Raw genomic sequence first — 17,792 nt, forward strand, 5'->3', positions numbered from 1 at the left:
TAATCTAACTTCTGTAGGTGGGGGGGGGGGCTTTCAGTTTATTTGACTCTGAATGGTAATAGAGTTTCTCAGCATGCTTTTATTTACTCTTTCCATTTATTTAGGGCAAAAATAGAGACTTTCTCTAGCAGTTGAAAGGGAAAGATGGATGACACAGAAAGATAGCTCTTTCTTTTCTGGGAAGAAATAAAAGGTCCCCTGTGCTTTCCATACTGCAAACCATACTGGTTGTAACCTAATACTCTCCAAGGACCAACTCCCATGATCACAAATCTGGATAAGGAATGTGGATGTTGGCTGGGGAATGTGGACATTGAACTCCAACAATCTGGAGGTCAACAGGTTTGAAGGACCATTCTTGCACCTGTACGTTACAGTAGGATGAAGCAAATAACATCGTGGTTTTATATTTCTAAGGACCTTAAGACTGCATAAGACTATCCTACATATAGTAGATCTACTGTACATGGCTAAGAAAGTGAGCTATCAATTTGGCTTCTGCCATCCTTCTTCCAGAAAAACCATTCTATTTTCTGCAATATGGGATAATATCTGTGTACAGTATCTGGGTTTTATGCAGGGTTTGCAAGATAATGCAGGTGACATTGCTTTGAACCTTTCAAAATATTATATAGCTTCAAAATATTTTTAATTAACACCTAAGAGATTCCTAGTTTTTATACTGAAAAGTGCACTAATTTAAAGCATTCTCTATTTGCAACATGGTGCAACGAAGATGTATAGGCAGAAATCATGTAAACTGGATGTAAGCATTTATGTCACTTGTTGCAAGCAGAATTTACAAACTTTAGATTGTCCCTCTCCCTCCTTTCCACTTTTCTTCTACTTCATTTCTTTATTCATTTCCCCTGATTAAAAGATGGGTTATGTGTCACATTTGGCCTAATTTGGCCAGCTCAATTTCGATTTATTTTTATGTTGGATGATTACTCATCTATTGGATTTGGAAAGTTGAGCAATGTATTAGCTCTAAACTGATGGCCTGCTGTTCTCATCCAGCTTTTCAGATGGATCCATAAGTATGACATAAATGATGCACCTCATAACTCATTGTAGCAAATATGAGTTTCAGGGAACTCAGCTGTCCACCAAAGATACAGCCATGTAGTCTGTTAACTGCAAGGTAAGAGAAAGTTTCTCTTGAGCTGGACTCAACTCCTGATGAGCACATGGGCAATAATATGGAAGTCGTTTGCTGTTGCAGCCTTCCAGCATATTTATTCTGATTTCCTGGTGTAAAGTATAGTCTCATGAGCTTTTGGGTGGCTAGAGTATTGTTAGGATGGGATAGTAGTGCCTCTCATTGGCAAAGAAAAGCTTTATCAGAAGGATGAGATGTTCAAGTTGAAAGTGCCACAGATATTCCCCAAAAACTTACAAACCTAAATGTATACCAAATATGGGGCGTTCCAGAGAGGTATAAAGGAGGGTTTGGATCCACTGGATTAATGTTCTCTTCTTACAAATTATGATTATTTGGCTAGCTGTCCTAAACTTTTGTTTGGATTGATCAAATTGCAGCTAGCCTCAGGAAACACCAATTCCTCACCTGGCCTCTTTCCTTTTCTTTATGATCTCAAGAGTTTACTATATTTTTTTTAAAAAGACTGCTAGTAGCTGTTGTAGTGGGAGTGAGTGGGTGAGTTTCCAATCAATCCAGTGACCTATAAAATCATATCCCAAGGGCCATTAGCTTGGACACTTACTGTTTTAATTATTAGTTGTATAATTTAAGTTTGTGCAATTACCTTGGAAACTGAAGATAGAATAAAACTATTTCAAATAAACAAACTGGCATTCTGGAATTCCTGAGTCATCCATGTCTGTCTGATTCTCCTGTTCTTTCATCCAACTGCTTCCTTTTTGGATGGTGGGTAAAGGATTGTTGTTATAATTCTAACCCATTCTTCCTGTTTTTTTTTCTCCTCTCCCTTTTCTTTTGTCTTTTGTCTTCTTCTTCTTCTTCCCCTCCAGGAACCTTCTGCATAATTTCACTGTGCACATGCGTAGCTGGAATCAACTTTGAGCTCTCCCGATACCCCCGGTACCTGTACGGACTTCCGGATGACATCAGTCATGGCTACGGCTGGTCCATGTTTTGTGCATGGGGAGGCCTCGGTCTCACTTTGATCTCTGGCTTCTTCTGTACCTTGGCTCCTTCTGTTCAACCTGTCCCCAGGACCAATTGCCCCAAATCGAGACCTGAAAATGGGACAGTGTGCTAAAACAAGTACAAACAAGCCTATAAATATACATATTATACATATATAAATATAAATTAATATACATAAACATATATTATATATAGATCTCAAACAGTTGCCAGTGCCATGGTAGAGCGGAGTCCAATAGGGCTCATACATCTTCTCTACAGACTTTGTATTGCTCTTGTTATTTTTCCCGAAGAAAGGAATAGCTTTTCTGCAACATTGCTCTTCCATTCAGCTCTTAAAAATCTTCAGCATCCCACTTCAAACGTCAAATGAACATATTGTGCATCTGTCTACTGCCAGTTGGGTGTAATGTGATAGGGAGGGGGAAAGGGTATCTTGGTGTATATGGTACTTTTACAAAGAGTAAAAGAAAACAAAAAATAAAACCTTGTATTGGGGAAATATGAACAGTTAATAAATGAACCTCTTTAGTTACCTCTCTAAAATCTAACCCTCTCAAGGCCCCCTTCAGAATCCCTCTGCTTGCACATGCTATTTAAAAAAAAAAAAAAAACCTTGCCTGTTCCATCAAAGAGGAATGAAGCAGAAGATTAAGGCAGGTTTCCCTTTCTTTGCTAAACTTAAGGAAAAACAACCAGCCAAGATTCTTACAGAACAAAACTGCAGATGAGGACATTTGAGTGGATGCTTTAGCAATGCTGTTTTCAACTTCCCTCTGCCTTACAGCCAGGCTTATTGACGAGGCTGAACTGCTGACAGAAATGCAGGACAAAGCCTCGTGAAATGCCGTGATACATAGGTGCAGAACTCCCCCTCCATCCCTCCTTTTTTCCCAAAAAGAAAAAGAAAATAAACCTGGTGTTTCCATGTGACCTGCTACCAAATTCTCCTCATTGTGCTTGAAAAAGAAGGTTTCAAGACTTATGGATGGATGAGGAAAAGCTTGTTTGGAGACCGCAAGTTTCATTGGCTGGATTTGGCTCTGCCTCTGATCTCCCCTGCCTTGGAACAGCAAGAACCATCTGATGGCAGATAGAAGCCTTTGTGGGTAGTAAGGGGAGGGGAGATGGGCTTTGTGGTTGGTTGATCTTCAAGATGGCTGTGCAGGAGGAGTTTGGGCAGAGATTGTTGTTGTTGTTGTTACACCATTGTTTTGTTAGTTACAGTCATTTGGGTAAAAGCCATTGCAGTGGTGGGGAATTCTGAAGGGATGGTAATAATAAGGATTGTAATACATGGTGCCCCTTCTTATGCCCATGTGCACCAAGGCCGGATACCCATATAGTTATCACAAGCTACCAGATTTCCTCAGCCTTCTCCTTGTATTTGAGAGAAATTGTAAAGCAGGAGGCATTGGAGGGAGAGAAAGGAATTCCATTCCTCATAAGGCCAGAATTTGTGATTGTGACACTATAATCTCCCACAGGGGTATTGTAGGGAGTGGTAAAATAAAAGTCAAAATGGCAGCTGCAATGGTGTGATTGAAGCTTTGCATGTTTTATGTGTGTCACACATTAAAAAATGGGTGGGGTTTCAACCGCACCATTGTGGTCCCCACCTTGACCTTTTTGACCACAATGTATACCCCTACACATGCATACTATTCATCTATTTCTTCTCTTTTCCTTATTTCTTACTATATACCCACTTATTTACCCCTGATTCCTCCCATTAAATATTCATGCTAAAGATCTGGAGTCAGTTAAGGCAATGAAGATAACAACTTATGATCCAGAAAAACCTGTAATCTGATTAGTCCCTATAGAGATTGGAAAATGGAGAGGGAAACAAGACAAAAGTAATAATGAAGTAGACGCACATGCTAATTGCATATAACAATGAACCTCAGAGCAAAATACTAGTACGACATTGGGAGATGGATCTGCCAAAACAGATGCAACCACACTTCTGTTTTTTAGTATCTGATGACATAAAATAAAACAACCAGTACAGAAGTATCCTTACCTTTAAAACCAAAAAGCAAGCACACGTGGCATATAACCAAGTATATTCTGAAATATTTAACCCATGTAGCAGCATCTTCTTGATATCAGTGTCTTCTCATCCTAGCTACACATGCAAATGAACCATGTGGTTTACAGTGTGTGGGACTGCCACTCAGCCCTGGATTAACCATTAAGCAAAAAGAGGCACTTGCTTAGGGCACCAAGGGAAGGGGGGCACCATAGAATTTTTTTCCTCCCAGCTATCATGCCCTTAACTCTTTCACAGCCACACTTGACTTTAGGTTTCAGCATTGAGTCTTAATGTGTCAGTTAAGCAATTGGAAGGGCCAAGGGGCACCGTTGCTGTGTTTAGGCCATAAATTGGCCTTAATCCAGTCCTGCTATCCCTATAAAGGGATGAACTGCATAATTTCTTTCCTACATCAAAAGCACAGTTTCAAAATGTTGTAAGGGCATTTCCACCAGCCTCAGCTTCCACCTCTGGCCCCAGAATTTCAGTCATGCTGCTCTACTGCTGGTGATTCAGAAACTTCATGAGATGATTCTCCAGATGACTAATGGGGGAATGCAAAACTTGGTGGTCTTGTCACCATGCTTGTTTTGCAGTAAAGGTGGCAGGACCCTAAGCACTGTGCAAGGAAGGGAGAGCAAAGATGTCCTGAATAAGTTGAAGGAATGGTAGCAAGGCACCACAAAATGGAGGAGAGTCCAAGGAATGGAAAGATGGGATAAGGCAGGATTTCCAGCCAATGGGAAGTGGCCTGCTCCTCACCTCTCAAGGAGATGCTGCAGTGCTATCTTCAGCAGTGACGGACTCAGAATTAATTGGTTCAGCTGCAGAACTCCCTAAGACTGACAGTGTCTGGGGGGGGGGCAGGGGCATGATGCCAATCCTGCATTAGGCCAGGCCAAGTAAGTAAGGTTTATTATTTATTGGATCAAATCTTATTTATTTATTGAAAGAACTGAAGAAAGATGATCTTGTTTTCTGTGGTTTTTGTTGAAATTAAATTGGATTAATTGAGAGTCAAAGCATGCAATAGAAAAAAAAATCCCAACAAAATTGGAGTCCTTGTATTTCCCCTTCCCTTCTTTCTTTCGTTTGGCTGAAGAGAACCCTCAATGCAGATAAAGATCACGCAATATAAAATGAACAAAAATGCACAGAATATTATAATCGCTTCAGAGCACAGCAATAGGTTTCATTAATGGCATAGAATATTTCTGATGTAGAAGAAGTTCTTCTATACATTCTTTGAAGGTATGGGACCAATGCCTATATTTTCCACAGATTCAGGGAAATTAGAATCTGAGTAACTAGCTCAGTCAAGTCTCTTGCAAGTCAAACTCAACCTTGGTGACTTACTCTAGTTTCCTTGATTTCACCTGCAGGATGTAAAAAATGTGATTAGTGCTGCAGACAGTTCCAGGAGCAAAACAGAATAAAGGAATTGCCAGGGATTACTTTAATGTTGAAAATCTACTAGTCACTTGGATGAAGTTAAGCACTCCAGAATGTGGTCAGTGATGAGAGAAGAGATCAATTGGGAATCTTGAGTCTACCACCTTTGGTTTAATGTTAGCAGAAAATTGGAATATGAATGTGATAAATAAACCCCTGCAGTTTTATGTGCCTACAATCGATGCCAATCTTCCCCAACCTGTCACCATCCACTTGCTGGCTATTTTAAGAGTTACAGGCCCAACATATCTAGACTGTGATAGACTGAAGAGGGCTGATTAGTAGAAACCTTCAAAAGAAACACACCTCAGGGGTTGTCCATTTCAGTCTTGGTACCACACAAACATTTTTTGAATTTCTGAAAAGGCAGGACTCTGAAGCAGATCGGCTTCGTTAAGAAGCATTGCATATGTGTAACATAAGAGCTTTCGGTCTATGGGGTTGGGACACGTTTAGCTGAATTTTCATAGGATGTTCAATCACCAATGCTGAAATAAGAATCAATTGGTCTGAAAAGACTGGAATTCTCTGCAACCAGGTTGGATGAGCTGAATTATTCATAGCTCTCAGGAGATGGAAAGAAATTCAGATGCCTAATTTGAGCCATGACTATTTTTACAGAAAAACTCCATCAGTTGAGTGCCTTTTTTCATACATTTGTCATTTGTTCACCAATTTACTGGGTTTTTTTTTAAATACAAAATCTTAAAATTAGAAGATTTTAATGATTTTTCCTTGAATTACCCTATTATAAGATCTTAATGTGGCACCTGTGATATGAAATATAAGTCTTTTGGCACTTTAAAGACTAAACGTGTTAAGGCATAAGGAATAATGACTTATCAGAATGCCAGCCATCGGTGTACTGTAGAGCAGATGGCAATCCAAAGTCTTGCAAGTCCTCAGAGCAAAACATCAGGACACCCACCCACCAGGCCCAAATGACTTCTTAGAAAAGAACATTCCTCAGAATAGGGCACTATAGGTAAAGCAGTCTTGCTATCTATGGCCTAGCAGTACAGGAAGTCTGTCCTTGTACAAAATTTCTTTCTGAGGAAAAACATGTTAGTGAAGAATTCAAAGGGAAGGTGGCAAAAGTCTTTCTGGTTCAACCAGTGGGACATAAGGCACCACCAGTTATTATTTTTTTAATACTAATTTTATTAAAAACTACAATTACAAAGATAAAAACTAATACAAACTAAAAAAAAGAAAAGAATAAAAAGAAAAACTAGAAAGTGCAGAAAAAATAGAAAAATAGAAAAGAAAAAAATAAGAATATAGTAAAGAAAAAGAAAAGAAATGTATAAAGAAATGACTTCCCTCTTCATCACAACAAGTATAAACAATTTTAGTAACTTATCACCTTCTCTTAAAATACAACAAATGATCTCTTCTTCCCATATCTCATCTCTTATCTATAAACAAATCCTTAAAGCCTTAAATTGTTCAGTTCTGATCAGCAAAAGTCCATTAAGGATTACCAGAGATAACAAAATATCTATTTTAACCTTGATCAAATAAACCAACTTTATATTCCTTCCTTTTACATCTAACAATCTTGATCTTTAGTCCCTTCAAATAATGTCAGAGAACTTGATTTCTTTTCATTTTTTCTTTGTCCCTTCTCACAAAATTCTTCAAAGCTTTAATAAGCCTCTTTTGTAAGTTTAATATAGGAAAATTATCCTGGTTCCTCTCTTGGTTTTTATTTGTATATCTCTTTTAATTATTAAGACATCAGCCAGTTTCTTTTGTATGTCCAGTGTAACATCTTTCCCCATATCATTCTTGTAGCCTATCATTTTTAAATCCACTTTCAGATCAGTCTCAATCTTGTCCAGTAAAACTTGTTCCTCTTCCATAACTTCTTTTAAACACAGTCTAGGCAGACACTCTTAAAATTAACTTTGGGGTCATTGTTCAAAAATTTCCTTCAATATGTCCAATGTTAAAATAGTTTGCTCCATTTCCATATTAGTAAGTCAAATTTAAGTGTTCTCCTTTAATTGTAATCTTTAGTTCCTTCTAGTTCCCTCTAGTGTCCAACCTTCAAAGTCTCATCCTATCATGTTTTTTAAAGAGATTTCAAAATAAAAGCATTTTCCCATGGGAAGGATTCTTATAATTAATTCCAAAATATTATTTCAAATCCATCTAGATCCTTAGTCTGTTTCTAACTTTCCAAAATCAAAGTTCTAATCACCCTTTTGCTGCTTATTCCCCCCCCCCATTTTTTTTAAGTCCTTAAACTTGTATTTAAAACTTCTTTCACCAAGGATTGAAAGAAACTCAGCCAGTGCTATAAAACCTGTTGATCCAAAGGTTCCTAATAGCTGAAAAGCAGTTAAGCAATTTCTGAAAATTATTAGAAAAGGAAATAAGTGAACCCAGTGTCCTTTTGAAGGCGCTGACCATGGATTGAGCAAGATGGCTATTCCCTCATCTCTCAGAGCTCTAAACCCTCTAAATAACCCTCAACTCTTACAGTAGGGATTAGAATAATCTGTCGCTGGCATCTAATAATCCATAAGATCATAATGATATATATTCAGTGAAACTAAATCTAGGTTAAAAAATATAAAATCAAGTGGGGATGATTTCTGAGATCTTTTGTATGGTTTGCAATTCCAATTATATACATTATAAATTATGCTGAATATATAAGAAGCAGGAGCTCTTATTACAACCACATGAAACCTGCACTTCCCAGGAGCTGCAATACATAGCCTAACACTCAATTTATTAAAATTATTGAGAATGCAATCCTGTGAATTCAGTTGTGCTTATCTGTGACTGCTTGGGTTCAACCTGTGAAACACACTGAATGTTAAGAAAAGATTTTCAGGCAGCTGATATGAAAGCTTAGCATAGAGATGGTGAAACTTCGCAAAGTATCATTTAGGTTGCTACCATGAAGTAGGACCTCGACAAAGAAAAGAAAGGAAGAATATAGCTTTTATTAGATGTAGAGGATTTTTTTTAAAGAGCAGGAAGTTGCTACTTCTGATCTTAAAAAGTCCCAGAGTTGTCCTCTTCCACATTCCCCCCCTCACATCTTTCCTAGGCAGGAGCCTTAGGTTTAAGGCTTTCTGCTTTGTCTTTGCATAATTGTTTCCTACACTGTAGGAACATATGAGTAGCAAGAAGCAAATTCTCTTTACCAGCAGCTGCTCCCATTAAATGCTGCATTTGGTCTCTACCTAGTGTGGTATCCTGCTAAGGGCAACCCTGATGAGCATGCATTTTAATCATCACCATGCATCACCCTGGAGTTAAATGAAGGTCACAGACGTGCTTGTATATATGTGCATATTTGTATGTAGATGTATATATGTAATTTTTGAAGAATTTAAAAGTGTTTGGAAGATCTTATAGAATATTACTGTTTGAATGTGTTTTATGATGAATCTGTGACCTCCCTTGGTTTCTTTGGGGAAATACTCTACAATGAAATCAACATGGCCACCCTCCCTTATCTTAGTCAGAACTGTGGGGGTGAAGCAACTATCACTGTAGCGTGAACCTCCAATCTTTGGGATGGCTATAATAACCCTACAGGTTCATTTAAAGGCTCTCATAGTAAAGCTGAATCTATGCTACGAATTTTAATAAGATTTATGCCAGTTTGTTATTGCTTCTCCCAAAGTATTTTGGGAACTGTAGTTTAGTGAGAGCGTTGAGAAGTGTGTGTGAGATTCCTATTCTATATGGCCTTATTTCATAGTGCAATTAGACCTTACTTTGAAATTCTGATGAATATCACCAGTTGTTTACTGTAGTGGTAACTTACTATAGTAGTGATTTACCATAGAATGCATGTTAGTCATTTGGTAGATGAATTGATTTATCCTTGACCAGGTAGGATGAGATATATAGCTATCCCAAGATATTTTGCTACCAAAAGCAAGGCAAGATCGCACCTTCGCTCCATTCTACGTACAAAAATCAGCTGGACTAGAACTTGAACTTTACATCGGCAATGAGGCAAGATCCTCCTATTATGCCTACTTCTGAGAATAGTGGGCTAATATAGAGTGCATAGTTCTATCCTTCGAGAGAAAGCTGAGAAACTGCCATTGCTGCCCATTCAGCAATGCCCAGCATCTGCCCCCAAAGACAGTTGGCTCATTCTGCTCAGGGTAGTGAGGTGAAAATAATTTCTTCACTGTTAGCCAAAAATCATACAGATGGCTAGAGGATTATGAGGTTACAGACACTGCAAGTAACCATTTGGTAAATTACTCACTGTCCTAATCATATTGATCGTCCCAAGTTTATTAACTGAATAAAATCTTTCACCACTTCATAGATCAGTTAATCTTATATTGGTGTAGGTAGATAACCGTTTCTCTTAATGAAATGGTAAAGGCCTTGGGGCCCCCAATCTGATGTTCAGGGGCCACAATGTGCCCAATGACATTTTCCTTGGCAGCTACCATGTACCTTGCTGTTCCTAGTTTTATTTTGTTGGGGAAAAAAATAATAAATTGGATAGCTAGCAGTCTATAAAGGAAATAACCTCCTCAGGCATCATCTGTATTCCCAACAATGCCTCTGTGTCTGACGTTGATCCCAAAGCCATTTTCTAGAAAATAAAAATGCTAAGAGTCTGCAATCCAATGTTTGGAAATGAGCCTACCCATCCAGATGAAAGGAAAAGGTAAGCTAAGATGTTACACAGAAAATCCTGGGGAGTCAGAGAGAGTGGTAGTAAATCAGTGTTCTGTGATTAGCTATTGTCACCATAGCAGTCATACTTAAGAAAGTTCCCATAACATGCTGTCAAAATTACAAGTGAGCTCAGTTGTCCAAAAAGATTGTGGGTTCTTGTATCAACAGTTTATAATTTAGAAACTATATTAGCTTCTCAGTAATATTGTTGCCCTTGAATATCTATCTTAGCACTTCCAGTTTTTACCTCCTCCAAATGTGCTGAGACTAAGCTCCCACAATTCAGATGGCAAACCATCTTGCTGTTCTCTCCTCTGGTGGTGGTACAGCTGAAACCCCTATTCTTAAAGGTCTACAGGGTTGCATCCTGATGTGCAGCAGCCCACAACTACTATTGTTTTTCATGAGGAGAACGCATGCCTCTCAAATTCATCAGGCAGAATCATATTTGCTCAGTCTTGCAGGACTTAGATCCATCATAAGACAAAATGTAAGTCCTGAAACTTTTTTCTTGCAGTTACTCAAATTTTGGAAGTCCTATGGATCACAGGTACAATTCCCCAGTCTTTCCCTCTCCACTCTTTTTATTTTAACTCTCTCCTTTCTCTCATTCTCTCATGAATGCTTTATATAAATAGAAAACAATCTTGTTCCATAAGTTCTATTTTCATATCAGCACCTTCCAGATGTGACTGTTTTTTGGATCCAAATGCCTGTAAAAATATGTACAAACTTAAAATTGTGAACTGGAGGGGAGGGAAAGGGAGGGGAGGGGGTCAGTCTTAAAGTGAATTCACTGATGAAACATCCTGAAACTGTCTCATTGATTCTTCCTCTTTGTTAGTAAGACAAGAGGATCAGGAACATTGGAGCCTCTGTTGTTGTTCCTATTAATGTAGAAGTCACTGGTTCCAAGCAAACTGTTTGCATGTATTGCTGTCAATCGGGAAAAAAAACCCTGTCTCTGAAAGGCTTGTAAGGTCTGTGTGTCATAATAAAGTCAATGTTCTAAAAGTTAATGGGGAGAAAGTCAGAAAGAGAGGTTGGAGTGGTTCTTTCCAACACCTTATTTCATTGCAAGGCTCCTAGCAGCAACTCCAAACATCTCTTGCTCTTGTTGGGTTATCTTCATTGCAGCTTCATTGTCCTTGGTCAAGATGCACATTTGCCAAAAGAGTTCTGTCCTTGTTTATCTCCTCAGCAAGTGACCTTATGGGGCTGCTGAAGCAGTCACAAATGAAAGTTTTTACAATATGCTTTAACTTGGTTTGATGCTTCTCTCCTTTCATAGAAGGCCATAAGCTGCTGTTTTCAGTTAATAATAACAATCAATTCAATTACTAACTGAAAAGCAGATTTTCACACGGCATGGCTTCTAGTCCTCCAATACTGCCATCTCATAGCACAGCAGCAAGTCTGGTCTTGCTATTGACCCTATCTCAGGAAACAAGTTTGGGTGGTAAGGAGAGGAAAGAAATGGCAGCCCTTTGTTGCAAGACGGAGTTTTGTGTTCTGTGCACTCTGCTCTGCATCACTTGAACTAGATTGCTACCTTAATGTGAGATGGCTCTGTCACTGCTCTTCAAAGATGAGTCCACTGCTGGTCTAGTCCTGTGTCTCCAGTAACCACACTTCTGGAGTGAATCCCAGCTGCATTAATACAGGAAAGTTGAAACTCTATGGTAGTCTCATGGGGAGAATTCTAGAAACACCATCCTTAATCTGCCCTTATTCTTCCTGTATAATTATCATCCTTGTGATTTCTATATTATTCTGTGAGGGGAATGATTAGATAAGATTAAGCTACTGATGGAACCATAACATGAGGTGCCTCTCCATGTTGCACTAAAATCAATGACCTAAGGCTGAGTTTATAGTTTTGGCAGAACTGAAACTTCTCCTGGACTACTCTGGTTTGGACTCTAGCTAGTGATATATGTATGAAACCAGAGTTCTTCCCCTAGATATGTTGGTTTTTTTACAAGCAGGATCTTTAAAAAAAAAAGTGCCGGTGCAACAGACACATTTCAGCAGCCGATTGTGCCACAATTTAAGGTCACAATTTAATTTACTGATGTTGCTTACCCTGTTCATCATGATTAAATTATACTCAATGGAGCATAGATGGGGCCTGGGTTGCACCTAGTTCTCCCTTAACTATTATGCAATGCAAATAGCCCTTGCCTTGATTTTGTGTTCATTCTGTGCATTCTGCAACCACCATCATTTCCCCAAAATTTATCAGATGGAGCACAATTCAGTCATTTGATAGGTGAATTTGGGAGCTCACACTTTGTGTAGAATGTTGTCCGCCTGGATCTTCTCAGTGAAGGATCTTCAATATATCTTTTTCCAAGATTCTTTCAAAAAATACTTTACATCAAAGTCATTTCCAGTGCTTCAGTTGAAAACATTTTTTAAATATTTCTTTTTGCATTTATTTCTCACGTCTTCAAAATTGCATTACATATTTTGTAAAGAAAAATATGAGATGCACCCATGCAGAATTTGTTTTTTCATTGGGCCAGAATTTGGCATTTTTAATTGGGGCGGGGGCTGTTATTTCCAAGTATAACAACTCATCAAGATTCTGTTCTCATAAAATAACACAGGTAGCACTCTCTATCTGTCTACTCAAACTAAGTCACTTTTGATTCAGTGACTTACTTTGATTTACTTGACGCTCCAAGTAAAGAGGTTCAAGATCATCCCATTGTCCTGTTTGTACAATGGCAAACATTGTCCTGTTTGTACAATGGCAAACACTATGTTTGCCAGTGTACAAACAGAACTAACAAATGTTAAAGAACATCTACAAATAAGAACAATGATTTAGACACTTTGATAGCCCAGGAGCCCTGAAATAGTATGAGCTACTTATGATATGCCTGAACTAACAAAAATAAGAATTATTGCAAAAGTTTTTGACAGTGGCTAAAAGTGTGGGGAAATCTATTCCAAATCTGTCTGAGACAACAGCACACAAAAGCAATTATGCACATTTAACTGGAAGTCAGTGGTACTGAATTCAATTGCCTTAATTCTGTGTAAACATAGGATTATGCCCTTAAGGTCCTTATTGTGGAAGTGTAACAAATAGAACTGGGGTTTTGAGCATTAATTTGTGATTTTTTTTAATGGTGAGGTACCATTGTTGAAATATTGTGACTCTCAAAAGCTGATTTGAATAACATCAGAAGTATGTAAATAAGATTTTTGAACTGCCCTGTTACAAAATATGACAAAAATTAGAGACAGCTATCTAACCCTTTAGAAACAGAAGAGAATATCCATATATAATTGAAAGGAAATAAGGCATTAGTTCTGATCTATGCTTGAAAATATGTTATAGGTAAGATGGTGGTATTGAGGAAGTTTGTTACAGAAGAAACAATAAAATATCCCTCTCATTTGTTGGCATCTAGGATTCATTCTATGAGATATGGAACAATATAATTTATAGCCTAGAATATTTTTTTCAGGCATCAGAACACAAGATACATTAATTTTGAGCAGAGTTTATTGTCAAAAGTGATCCCTTCTATTCTTTAAAGATTTCCCTCTTCCTCTCAGATCTTAGCTCCATTTTTTCAGTCTTAGACATATTCCCACTCATCCTGTTTCTAAATAAGTTGATGTGAGATGCAGACTTATTTCTGAAAAGTTCTCACTTTTTGGAAAAATGCTTCAATATCCATGGCCAAGCTGATGGTAGCAGCACGGTAGACAGTGAAAGTGTTCTTGGGCTCCTTGCAATGTAGATGTGAATGAATATGGCTGTGATTGCTTTTATGTAAACTTTAAGAGAAACTTTACAAGTCATATGGTAAAACTATTCTTTGATGTTTCTAGAATGCATACATGAATGAATGTTTTTGCTGAAAACCATTGGTGTTCTGCATATAGAAACTTCCAAATCAGACAACAGCTTTTTGGTTAGAAATTTCCATTTTATCATACACACATTCTCTCTCTTTCTCTCTAATACACACACACACATGTACATGCACACATACACATATATGAATTTACCACTTTAGCATGGACTAGTAAGGCCAGTGTGTCAGACCAAAGACCAAGGAATGTCATAATTAACTGCAGAAATATTTCACCTTAAACCTTTCTTCAGTCTGCTTTCTCCTGAAGAACAGTCGATCCTGGGTTGTAAGGTGATAGTCAGAGTCAAAGCAAATCTGCAGCCTCAGTGAATGCAAAAGGAATGTACTTGGCATACCACAAGGTTGGAGGTCAGCTCTAATATTGTGAGAACCAAGATGGTACTCTGCATTTCCAAGAGTTCCGAGGAACTCAACCCTTTTAGATACATTGGATCTCTTCCACAATTTCCAGCCAGCATAAGCAAAGGCTGTTAGCTATTGATTATGCAAATTAACACCCATCATAGCTAAAGACACAAAATTGGGGGAAGCTGACCTAATATATAATTTAGGACATTTTCACATAATTGGCACTATTCAGTAGGTATGTGTTGAGCTCAGCAGAAATGCTATCTTGATTCAGCACATCCAACTGCAGGATACTGGCAATAATTTCATAGTCTAAAAGGTTGATAAATCTGAATTCCATCAGCTCAGTGATGACTCCATGGTTCTTATTGATTATTCATGTCTGGAAAAAGCCAAAATATTTAAAAGATGTGTGATGTATATTCACAAATTAAAAAAAATAATTTATTTCCAAGTGCATGAATTTCTTTCATACATGCTAAACATCTTGCACCTTACAAAGACAAGTATAGCCCACCAGTTGTACAGAAGGTTCCACTGAGACAAAATAATGTCCTGCTTTGGATCTGAGCATTAGTGGTTTTCCAACCTCCTGTAACATGTATATGGTCAGTGAACTCTGTTCACTTTAATTGACAGCAAGCATACATTTTCAGTTGTGTTTCTTAAATGTATTACTGAATGAAAATCTGAGCTAATAACTGGTAAATCATGCAAAGCAAACCTCAAGGAAGTGTTGACGGTCCCTAGTAATCCTCCCTGCCACTCACCACCCACTCCTGTCTCCAAGTCAGGTCTGTTATTCAATTCTTTCCTAGTTTGCCTTTAACTTCAGCATTCATAGCAGAGGTCAGAGTAATGTTCCTTGAGTAAACCCTGTTGGTTAGATTGTAATACATCTTTTCTGGCTTCTGGTCCATCATGAAATGCAAGTAGCCAAAATGGCTTTTGGTGCTAAAAAAAATAAAATAAAAAGTAACATGAATTAGTATGTTTGATTCTTGTTCTGATATGATGTGAATAACTGTGTTGCTTGATCTTTTTACAGCTAAGGCTCCATCTTAGTGCATCTACTTCTTCTCATTACTGAGTATAACAATGATAGTTATATGCAGCAAAGACCTTGTTTGGCTTTCAGTTCTTGGTCCCACAAAGATCCATCTGGGGCCTCTTTGTTTATTAGAGCAATAGAGAGGAATCCAGGAATGTAAAAGGACATTTGAATTTGGGGAAGACAGACAGTATTTCAAGAATTTTCCCCTGGAAGGGGAAAAAGAAGAAAGAAAAACAATGGAAAAGAATGCTGAGTATTACAGGGCTTGTTGGGGGTGGGGGGGAGGAAATGTAAACAAAACTGGCTGCATCTTGCTTTTTCGTTTTTCTTTTTGCATTTGCAGGACATTCTGTACTTCCATTGATTTACAATATTGTCTAGTAATTAAGCAATTTGTTTATGGAAAAAATAAACTGTCAGTTGTGGAATGTAAACTGATTAAACAATTAAATAAAAGGAAACCATGTTGTGTGTTTTAACCCTTGTGTCTGATTATTTCTTTATAGTTCATCCTATCCCACAGGCATGCTAGCAGCTCTTGATTACCTCTTTTATTTCTGCTAAGGATTGTGAACATTTAAGCCATTGTGATCCCCATTCTGTAGATGGAAAACTGAGACTGAGAAAGGTGTTGCACTTGAGATAGGTGTGCTTTATTGTCAATCACCAGCCAGTACCTTGTAGGTCATGATAATGTGGCCATTTACAGTGGATGACCACCCCAATGGGGCTCCCAAACTGTTCTTGTTTAAGGCTTTCCCTCACTGCTGAGAACCAGGGCCACCTACGCTTCAGTAAGTTAGCACAAAACTCTGCCAGCATGAAATTAGCTGCCCCTGCTGCTGATCCTTATTCTGCCTCTGTTGCATCCAGGCTGACCAGGGGTATCTACAGGGTACAATCCAAAAAGTCAAGATGGCAGTCATGATGGGTTCCATCTATTTTTTTATCTGCAGCATACACATGGCCACCATCTTGACATTTTTTACCATACCCTGCAGACAGTCTTGGTGCTGACTCACTGCTGGAGTATGTACCTGCAGGGTAAATGAAATAAAACTGGTTGATCCCTCCAGCTTTCTCCCCTTCAGTGCTCTGGATGTTCCCAGCCAACAACAAGCATCTACCAATCACTGTTTTGGGAACAAGAAAGGATTTGACATCCTTGAACTTCCTGGGTTTTTCTCTAGCTAAAAGTAGCAACTCCAATCATGAAGGGAGCTGAACTACAAAGGAGCACACACAGGCTCAGAAATATGCAAGGCAGAAATATGCAAGGCATATCAATGCTCCCTACTTCAGGAGCTGAGGGATCCAGTTGGACATCCTTCCACTGTTGTGCAATTATAGCTTTGTGCAAAACCTTGGTGAAGGACATCTGTCCTTCCTTCCTTCCTTCCTTCCTTCCTTCCTTCCTTCCTTCCTTCCTTCCTTCCTTCCTTCCTTCCTTCCTTCCTTCCTTCCTTCCTTCCTTCCTTCCTTCCACATTTTGTAATGTTGACTGCCCAGGATTCTGTATCATTTGATGTATGTGTTTCCCTTAAAAAGCAACTCTACCATCACCCTTCAGACTCATCTCAGATCAGCTCTTTCCTCTAAAGAACTGAACGGTGTACCAGAGTCATTATAGCCTACTACCTCAAGCTCCATCCTTGCTGGCTTCTTCCACATGATCAAACGTTTGCCAGCAGTCAAGCATTTAATGACACAAGTGCCAGGCTAAATCCTATTAGAATGGAGAGTTTCCTGTGGCAGGAAAAAAAAAAAGCATTTGGGCTGAAATGAAAATGATGTACTAATCAGCATCAGAACTATCCATTGTCAAATGCATAATTTACATTAGCTGGCATGGCATCCCACTTTAGCAGATCTGGGGAAAGTTTAAGCATACAACAAAACACAACAATACACAGGTAGTCCCCAGTTTTAACGAGTTCCATTCCCAAGGTCTGGCCTTAAGTTGAATCTATATGTAAGCTGGTACAGTATTATTGAATAATACTGTATAAATAGTATTGTGTAATGAACTTGAACCATTGTGTATTTAACTCGAATTTTGCTACAACAGGCTCTGTTCTTAACTATGGGTTGTCCTTAAACTGGGCATTCTTAACCCCGGGGACTACCTGTATATTTCAGCAGAAAAGAACTCAATTATTCAGGTGCCAGAAAGACAAGAAGTCCTTTATAAAT

At 38.4% G+C, this 17,792-nt stretch overlaps 1 protein-coding gene across 1 annotated transcript in view; it reads left to right on the forward strand.

Annotated features, from left to right (window-relative positions):
• The window catches only part of TMEM178B (transmembrane protein 178B), a 304,760-nt gene extending 288,705 nt beyond the window's left edge, over positions 1 to 16,055 (forward strand). The window contains exon 4 of the mRNA XM_088141145.1: positions 1,996 to 16,055. Coding sequence (XP_087997271.1) covers positions 1,996 to 2,246 — 251 coding nt within the window. The 3' untranslated portion in view covers positions 2,247 to 16,055. The remainder of the gene's footprint in view (positions 1 to 1,995) is intronic.
• The last annotated feature ends 1,737 nt before the right edge of the window (positions 16,056 to 17,792 follow it).

The sequence above is a fragment of the Python bivittatus genome, unplaced genomic scaffold (assembly GCF_059951505.1).
Source record: "Python bivittatus isolate LINGU-HERP-01145 unplaced genomic scaffold, Pbiv_v1 ctg000330_np1212, whole genome shotgun sequence".
NCBI lineage: Eukaryota > Metazoa > Chordata > Lepidosauria > Squamata > Pythonidae > Python > Python bivittatus.